This window comes from Haliotis rufescens, unplaced genomic scaffold (genome assembly GCF_023055435.1).
Source record: "Haliotis rufescens isolate VD_foot unplaced genomic scaffold, xgHalRufe1.0.p SCAF_18, whole genome shotgun sequence".
Taxonomy (NCBI): Eukaryota; Metazoa; Mollusca; class Gastropoda; order Lepetellida; family Haliotidae; genus Haliotis; species Haliotis rufescens.
The window spans coordinates 11,281,492-11,291,371 of NW_025963868.1; the positions used below are offsets into that span (position 1 = coordinate 11,281,492).

Consider the following 9,880-nt stretch of genomic DNA (forward strand, 5'->3'; position numbering starts at 1 on the left):
TAGAATAGGTCTTCAGCAACCCATTCTTGCCGTGAAAGGCGACTATGCTTGTCGTAAAAGGCGACTAACGGATCGGGTGGTCAGGCTCGCTGACTTGGGTGATGCATGTCATCGTATCCAAGTTGCGTGGATCGATGCTCATGATGTCAAACACTGGATTGTCTGGTCCAGACTTGATTATTTACAGACCGCCGTCATACAGCTGGAATATTGCTGAGTGCGGCGTTAAACAAACAAACAAAGCCCTCAGAACAAAGCACAGGTGTGGGCCAGATGTGCACCTAAATCAGCATAGTATGCCGCCAGTGCGATATACATGTAATTACTAAATGCTAAAACGACACATTTGGTATAATTCGAAAATACGTTCTCTATACGTCTTTCTTCCAATCGATGTCTTTCAAATGAAATCGGATTGATAATCCTTTCGAATAACGTCCTTACTAATATGCAGATATGACAAAACTACTGCGGCAATAGTAAGCAGAATTCATTCACGCTATCACTCATTACTTTTAAGCCATCACGATGTACAAATGCGACTGTTTGTAAATGATTGCATTTGATGTTAACTAATGTCACGGTGCCCGACAATTCGTGTAAAAACGTGGACACTTAAGTACGTATTTTGAGAAGTTTTCGGTGAAGATTATGTCCTGTATAATTAATAAAGAATCTCTGGAGATCCGGATTAGGATTCAGCAACAAACCATGCTTGACGTCAGGGGACATTAACGGGATCGGGAGGACAGACTCACTGATTTGATTGATGCATGTCATCGTATCCCAATTGCGTACATGATTCAATTACTGAATTGTGTGGTCAAGAATCGAGTATTACACACCGCCGTCATGTCGCTGGAATAGTGCTGAGCGCGGTGTTAATCAATCAATCATTCATTACATCAATAATAATTGATAATGAGTACATATACTTTACATTTTTAGCAATAATTCAGCAATATTCAGACGTGGGACACCAAAAATTGGTCTCACACATTCTTTCCATGTGGGGAATCGAACCAGTCTACGACGTGACGAGCACACGCTTTAACCACTAGGCTACCCCACCGCCCAAAGGACCCCATGAAGATTCAGTGGTCATTTTCGTAGAAGCCGACCATAATAAAATGCCTCATCTGGTTGATACTGTGCCAAGGTACCCCTCGTTGTATCGTTGCTCATACTATCAACCACTGGTTTGCTTGCTACAGACTCATAAAATCAAACAACTCCATCACTCACTCAGAATGATTGAGGGCGAATTCAGTGGAGGGGCAGATCATATAAAAACAAAGCCAAGTGCTCAGATAATCCCTTGTTCTCCACAAAGAATTCACAATTTAGTTTGAATTCAGAATTTATTTATTGGAAATCTACATTGAAAAAGTGCCCTTCTCACTGTATCGAGCTAGTCCCTACATTCCTAAACATCTTCTGACACAAGTGTTTGCTGATGGTAAAGTGATTGTATTCCAAGTCTATCCAATGGCATCGACCGTTTGGTCTTAACCGTCGTGTGTTTAAGTGACTGAATAAGTTACATGTTGAGTTAAACAGATGAAGTGTTGACAATGGCGATACATACAGTTGACAGACATTCTTGACACCATATCTTACTGACGCAATGTTCAGAAGCTGTATGGTAGTCAACATGTAAGTCACGTGACAAACAAGTGACCCTGAATGTTGTTAGAAATAGTAAAGAAATAGCTGTTCATAATGTTTCTAATTGTGAAAAAACAACATCGTTCTAGAAAGCAATTGGTTTGAAACATTACTTTATTGCAACATTGTGGTAAATATGACAACAATTTAAATTAAGAGAATGCATACTTTTTGCGTTATCTAGTGGTTTTATTGAACTCCGAAACTGGATACCTATTGTAATTCATGAGTTATGAAGTTGCCAGAAGCCCTGCTCATGTCTGTTGTCCGAGACTGGTGTATTCTTGAAATTAGCGACGACGACAACAGCAGCAAGCGCTTGCAACATCTACCCGAGCAGCTGCTGCACGTTTCCGTCGCCTGGATGGAGCTGTAATAATCAAATTATGTCTATGAAGTATAACTTATGGTGCTATATGTATGAGATAATATAGATAATTAAGTGGCATTCTGATTGTCCCAGCTCAAATGAACAGAAATTTAGAAAGGCGTGAGAATACAACAAAAGTAAAATAGACAAAACCACTGCTACCACTATCAGTGTCACTCTATAAACAATCCACACCAATACTTACCTCATTCGATTAACAAGTACTTTTCACTGACTTAGGCCACAGATAGTTCACATTTTAGATACTGTTTTGTAGAGGAATCGCCAGTAAATATTAATGACATATAAGGAAACAGGTGTACAACAGAGTGCCAAAACCAGCTCCCGTGTAATACCAATATAAAGAAATGAATGAATAATTCTGGTATTTGACGAGCAAATGTTTAATAAAAACGGTATGACATGGGAGCGAGTTCAGTCAAATATATATTACTTGCAACTTATAACCTTTTCAACCGTAATTTGATCGAACTATTGGAATTCCCGTCATTAACTAGGTGAAGCGTATGAATACAACAAGTCTGGCGTTGTGTGTGAAAGGAAGACATTATTGGTTGGTTGGTTGGTTTGTTGTGGTTTGTTGTATAACGCCGCACTCAGCAATATCCCAGCTTTTTGACGGCGGTCTGTAAATAGTCGAGTCTGGACAAGGCAATCCAGTGATTGACAACATGAGCATCGATCCACGCTATTGGGATACGATGACATGCATCAGCAAAGTCAGCGAGCCTGACCACCCGATCCAGTTAGTCGCCTCTTACGACAAGCATAGTCACCTTTTACGGTAATTTTGGGTTACTAATTGATTTTAACAGAATAATACAGTGAGGAATAAGTATGGTTTTACGTCGCTTTTAGCCATATTTCAACAATATCACGGAGGTATGGGTGGGTACACTGAATATGGGCTTCACACATTGAACCCATGAGGGGAATCTTGATCTTCGCCGAGCTGAGCGAATACCGACGTTGTGACGTAATCTTTGAAACGTTTTGTGCAAGCTGCACCAGCGAGATAATGTCCTAATGTCATGTCATGTCATCGAGTTTTGAGTGATCTATCACTATAGAATAAGTGATCTGATTTTGCAATTGAGGGTTTTCCATATTTTTCGTGGAACTAGTTCCGAGAATACTTCCGTGTAAGCACGCGCTTTGGTATTAAACACCAGCTTATTGTTATTAAACAGTAGTACCCTAAACGGGCGAATAATAAACGGAAATATCACTTGGACAAATGTCTTACATGAACTATGTATTTACAATTTAGAGTTTCACACAACCAATGATGTAAGGCAATACATACCTGTGAAGTCAACGGTGCCAGTGTGCACGAGACCGACGAAGTAGACGTCGTGGAAGCGGCAGAAGCAGTCGATCTCATCTCCAAGGAGGTCCTCCACAGCCCACGGCTCAATGGGGCAAACCTTCTTCACGTCGATCCATTCTTCAGCGAGCTGGCCTACGGTTGCATTGTGCTTTGGGAGTAAATGAGAGAAAATATCTTATTTCTAAACGCTTAAGTTCAGGACTAAGACAGCTGTGGAGACAAGAATCAGACAAAATGTGAAATATACTCTCCAACGAAAGTAGGGGATCACGACAAATAAATGTTATCGTCACCAGGTGTTGATGAAAAGTCGAGCGTATGTTCCCCTACCGGTGGCACCCGTCACAACCACACACAAGGGGTCCACCTGAACAAACAGGATCATCAGATACAAGTCAAAATAGGGAATTGCATCCAGTCAATAATACAATAAATTTGGAAATGTTGGGAGCGTGAATGTTTTCCAAAAAGAATAATCAAGCCCCTGATGATCCAGAATGGTTATTCTCTGGCGTTAACGTTTTGTATAAACAAAATAAACTTGCATATGCGTGGCACGGCGTTAAACCGTTCGGCTGTCACGGCTAAGACTTGAGTTCAAGTCCCCATTTTTTATGTCCCTCGCCGTGATATTGGGAACATTTTCTGAAACCGGCATAAAACCATTATCGCTCACTCATTCTTATGAATATAATAGAAAATCCTTCCTTGATTGTATTTCGAATTTTAGTTTATGATTGAGAGAAGGATTTGGTGGTACATTTGCTTGACCCAGCAAAATAGCTCTCTTTGTATTCCTTTTAGAGAAGCTCTGGAATCCGGACGCCAGACGTCAGTACATATCCTTAGTAAGTATTCTACCCTTTAAACAACATTTCCCTAATCTTTGTTAGAAATTGAAGCAAAACTTCACGTACCTGTTCGATACCTCCTATTTTCACTTTCAACTCTTCAAAGGTTTCTTTGATATGTCTGACATAGCATTCTTTGTCCGCCGAATTTCTCATGGCAACAAGTTGCTGAAATGAGAAAAAAGAAAATGAAGCTAGCATAAATGGGTGATTTTGTTCCGCTGTAGACATCGCTGCAAGCTCTATCAAGGTGGCACCTAAATAACCGGGACTGGACCAGGAAGATCGGTGACTGAAAGCGACAATCAGCACCATTTGGACATGCAGTCTGATAGGTAACAGTGTCTGTCTTACAAATCTATTTCAGTTGACCTTTCTTTATGCGTATGTTACTGGGTGCCACTTTTACCCAAGACTGACAAGGGGGCAATGGTGTTTAAAGAAAAAGGTTAGTTTGAATGTAAGCTTATTGAAATGGACGTTAAGGTTAACACAAATTTCGTCAGAAAATATTTCAACGTTTATTGTACCACTTAGAGTAGAATAAATAACACATACCCTGGAAAACACGTGGAGGTTGGTGGTTTCTCGGAAAGAGGCAGGCGCATTGTCTGGTTTGTGGGACTGCAGTTCAATGATGCCATCTCCGATTGCCACGTCCAGCAGCATTGTCGTATCCCCGTAGGTAGCGCTGATATTTCTCCACTACAGGTATAGGAATTGATTGTTGTTTAGCGCCGCAATCAGCAAAATTCCAAACACAATTAGAAAGAATTAGAGCATACAAGATAGACTGATTATTAACACGAAGAAATTTGAATTCAATGCATTAAGTATCATTCTCATATGTTTCACTTTTAAATACCAAAATGGAGATCAGATATCTATATTGTAAGAATTAACTTTAGTCTGTCTGAAGATTCTTGACAGGGTAACTGGTCAATTGCATTTAGTTCCTGTGTTTGCATTGCCATCAATAAGGAGATGTTGACCTATAAGTAATCGAGTCTGGACCAGACAATCCAGTGATTGATATTATGATCAGCGATTCACGACTTCGGAGTGCACTGACACGTTGAAACAAGTCACCGAGTCTGACCACCCGTTCCATTTAGTTTCCTTCAATGCCCATATAGGTTGTTGGGAACCAATTCTAACATCTGTGGTCTTGTGGATAGAGCGTCTGCCCAGAGAGCAGATGCGCGTCGAAATATAAGTGCAATAATCCTGAGTGCAACATTAAACCTCATATTATCTCACCTCACATCTAACCTGGAATCCCCAAGGAGGAACCACTATTAATTTATTTTACTTCTCGGACCATGTACAATGTCGGCACCCAACACAGTATGACATAAATTCATTGCACTCCCTTTCACTCATTCACTCGCTCACTCACCTCAGACGCTGCTGCAGAAGACAAAATGAGAGCAAAACTCATCAGGAGCATCGCCATTGTGGATATTTAAGACTGAAACAGGAAGTTGATGCAACATTAATACAAAATATTAAAAGGGGATCATGGTGTTGAGATGTATGAAGGAATGAGAGGAGCTAAGCTATACGATAGAAGTGTAAAGAATAAAATGGTAAACTGACCTTTGCTATTGTAGAAGCACCAATTCACCGTCTGTAACAAGTCGTTCTACTCATCGGCATTTATATCTAATCTGTTAGACACGTGAGTTGTACAGACTCGTCAATTATCCAATCACATGTAATGAGTAGAGGACCACGTGAGTTGAAGATTACGGTCACACAGCCAATCACAATCATTCAGAAGAGGAACCACTGAATCTTGAAACAGGTTGTTGTTTGGCCGTCACCTGAGCAGTGACCATAGTTAGCTCCTCACAATGTTCTCATTATACCTTCTACTCTTTTCTGTAAATAACATGACTTAATTGCATGCTCGTAATATCCTTCTTCGCCACAAGATAAAGTGCATTATTGTACAATGCATTTATTGAGAACACGTTGACGTCATTTGAAATATTGCAATGATTCGTGGGTGTACATGGATTTGTTCCTCGGGAGATGATATGAATGCTACATCACGGGGGCTGTTAATTTAAAATTCTATATTCCAGGTATATGACGGCGGTTAATTGAGATCAAATTTCATGTACCTATAATATATATATATAAACATGCAATACTTACAATGTTGGAATATCTCCTGACTCAGACAGGCTCAAAACCGCAAGACAAATGAAGATGCATGTTTTCGGATGCCAAAGTAGACAAATTATTTTCCTGTAATAGCGACGTAACTGTTGATGAGTCGGAACTCCCTTTGAGTAAATAGAATGCTATATCAGAAAACGTATGCAGATGTGTCGCAGTGTATGATAATACAACAGTCCTTCTGTTTGTGAAAAAGAAAATACCGCAATCTATTGAATACTGTTTTCTCGAGATCCAGTCTTTGGGCCACTGTGTCAGGACGTCCTCGCAGCGATGTATATATGCAGCAGTGTCCAGTACGGTAACATTAGTCGGAATACATATCATTTCAGGTGTATGCCTACATTTCTCAGACTACTTTATAATATAGTTGTCACACGAAATTCAGGGCCTTTTTTCTCATTCTCGGTCAATGATATTTTCAAACTATCCTTTTATCCTTTTATGATGCAAGCCTCCGTTCACAATCATGGTCGGCTGCACACATTCTCGGCAAAGGAAACCTATTCTGCACACTTTTAACCCTTAGACATTACATAGTTCTTGATAGACAATTGAGTATATTAAGCTGGTCTTCATGTCGTATACTACCACGAACGGACAATGAAACCATTTAGATTAAACCGATCAAGTTTATGTTTTAACACAGGGAGCGATACAGCCAGCTGACAATGGGCAGGAAGGGACATTTTCCTTGCACTGTTCACTGTACATTTTGATGTACTGCAGTGGTGATACATCAGGACTGTTTCTTGTGTATGCCATTTCACTAACATTTGACCTAAAGTGTTTTGATATTGAATAAGACACAGAGACACAAACACGCACTACACATATTAACATTTGACCTAAAGTGTTTCGATATTGAATCAGACACAGACACACAAACACACACTACACACATTAACATTTGACCTGAAGTGTTTCGACATTGCATTCTGAATCTTAAAAATGACGAATATCATCTCGATGAGCAATCAAACTATGTTACGAGACACGTGCGCGTGCGAGGATAGTGTTTCACAGTAGTCCTTGACTTGCCTTGAAGGATCGCCAACGTTTGTTGCCACAGTGTGAGGTAATTGTGACTAAATGTGTAAGTGTGCGACTTTTCGAACACATTTGTGAAAGGAATTTGTTTACCACAACATTTTATGAACTTTCCAAGTCACTCTTAGCATGTGATATGTTTATCCATGTCCGCCATATAACAGGGATCTTGCTGAGCAGAGCGTTAAACAACAAACAAACAAACTTATACATGCATGTTTGTTTGTTTGTTTGTTATTTTAAAATACATTACTTCCATGCAGTGTCATATGCCTTTTCTTGATCGAAAAAGATAGACACAATGTTCACAATTGCATTCTTAACGAATCACTCTAATCGATCTAAATTGTCAATGGTACTGCGATTTTTTTTAGAAAACCACATTGAATATTTGTTATTAAATTATTGGATTCTAAGTTCCATGTCAGTCTATTACTGACCATGCGTTCCATGGTTTTGCAAACGCAGTTAGTCAATGAAATGAGTCCATAATTTGAGGGATCGGTATGATCCCGTATCAGTTTTGGTATAGGAACAACTATGACATCACGCCATGATGAAGGAAACTTACCAGATGTCCAATTATCATCAAATAGTAACAAGAGAGTTTCTGTACAAGGTTCCGGTAAATGTTTCAGGAGTTGATAATGCGCGTTATCAGCTCCTGTAGCAGTATGTATCATGAGCTTGCCCAAGGGTTGGATGGTTGGTTTGTTGTTTTACGACGCACACAGTAATATTCCAGCTATATGACGGAGGTCTGTAAATAACCGAGACTGGAACAGACTACCCAGTGATTGATATCATGAGCATCGATCCACGCAATTTTTATCGATGACAATGCTTCAACCAAGTCAGCGAGCTTGACCACCCGATCCTGTTAGTCGCCTTTTACGACAAGCATAGTCGCCTTTTACGGCCAGAATGGGTTGCTGAAGACCTATACCACCCTGGATTTTCACGGGTAGCTTGCCCAAGGGCAGTATGGAGCTAATGAATGGAAAATATTTCATTGTAGTCTTCGCATTATCTCATTTTAAATTAATGTTTTTCTTTTCCTGCTGCTGTTGGTATTTTTTAAATTCAGGAACATAGTTAGTCGAGGAAGAATGTGTTGCTGCCAGTTAATATGCGATACTTGTTTCTGCCATATATGTTGTTTGTTTGTATGTTGTTTTACGCCGCACTCAGCAATATTCTAGCTATATGACAGCGGTCTGTAAATAATCGAGTAAGGACCAGACAATCCAGTGATTGATATCATGAACATCAATCCACGCAATTGGGATCGATGACATGCAACCCCCCAACAGCAGTTTCATGTAAACTGTCAGATTTTGGGCGATTAATTAACATAATATCATAGTATGCTAATGTGGATGTTTTGTAAACGTCCGACAAAGGACTTGTCCACACAATCTAGGATTATGTTTGTGTCGTTCGTCTTGAGAATTCATGAAGCTGAACTGTCATGAATATGACCCGACAATAGTCCCCGTTCACAGAACTGGAATCTTATTTTGGAATATGGACTTGTCTCATCATTGCCTACCGTCTCCCTCATTAAAATAGATCTACCAGAAATAGTCACACCAAAAGATAATCATGTATCATGACTGCATAGTACGTCGAAGTCAACGATTTTTCTGTATGGTATATGATTGGTCAGACATGGATACCTCATGATACGTTATGATAAGGCAATGGGATACAACCCATACTCATAAGAAGTCTCAGACAAAAGGAGTGTCATCTGCATGATTCCTACCACATCAGGAGCATGTGGCATGAACCGTTTTTGAAATAACATTAAGTATTAATGTGTCATGAATCACTATCAAACAGTGATGACAGAGGGTGCTCTCGAAAAGGCGAGCTCACCCCTCCCACTGGCCACAAATACATGCAGAAATGAAAGAACTTGTGTCAACTAGGTGTATTCATTCATAATACTTAAAGGCGTGATGCAAATATCCCTGATTTATGTTGGTGTTTGTGTTGAAGATAATATTTGAGAACCTGAACATTAAGAACAAAAATGGCCGATCTCAAAACAAAGTCCCGCCATACAATTTCAATTTTCCAATAGTCTGATGCATTACTCACATTCAAATATGCTGAGAAATGGGCCCAAATGACAATTCACTAAAGGATGCTATAATTGGGTGAAAATATGTTTTCAAGAATTGTCCGAAACAATTAATTTTTTTCGATAAAATCCCAGGTCTACCATCCGAAACGCTATAAATGCATGTATTTCGATCGTCTTTTCTATAAAATCTTTATGTTTTTCAAGAATTTTCAGGAACAATTGTTTTTTGATAAATCATAACATTTCAATTAAACAATATAAACAACCTCTGTTTGTAAATTGTAAATGACTTACTTATTTTAATTTTATTT

The 9,880-nt window shown here is 39.4% G+C and overlaps 1 protein-coding gene across 1 annotated transcript; it reads right to left on the reverse strand.

Annotated features, from left to right (window-relative positions):
* Positions 1-1,764: 1,764 nt before the first annotated feature.
* LOC124119139 lies at positions 1,765-5,999 on the reverse strand. Its single transcript, XM_046481552.2, has 6 exons — positions 5,840-5,999; positions 5,640-5,711; positions 4,799-4,945; positions 4,307-4,408; positions 3,366-3,537; positions 1,765-2,038 (listed from the first exon to the last, which is right to left on the reverse strand). Exons 2-6 carry the CDS (start codon positions 5,694-5,696, stop codon positions 1,959-1,961), a joined length of 558 nt encoding a protein of 185 aa, XP_046337508.2. The 5' UTR covers positions 5,697-5,711; positions 5,840-5,999; the 3' UTR covers positions 1,765-1,958.
* Between the last annotated feature and the right edge of the window lie 3,881 nt (positions 6,000-9,880).

Coding starts and splice junctions, on each gene's coding strand:
- LOC124119139 (XM_046481552.2), bottom strand. CDS start 5,696: ATGGCGATGCTCCTGATGAGTTTTGCTCTCATTTTGTCTTCTGCAGCA. Junction 4,946..5,639: donor CTTCTGCAGCAGCGTCTGAG/GTGAGTGAGCGA, acceptor CTATACCTGTAG/TGGAGAAATATCAGCGCTAC. Junction 4,409..4,798: donor ACCTCCACGTGTTTTCCAGG/GTATGTGTTATT, acceptor TTCTCATTTCAG/CAACTTGTTGCCATGAGAAA.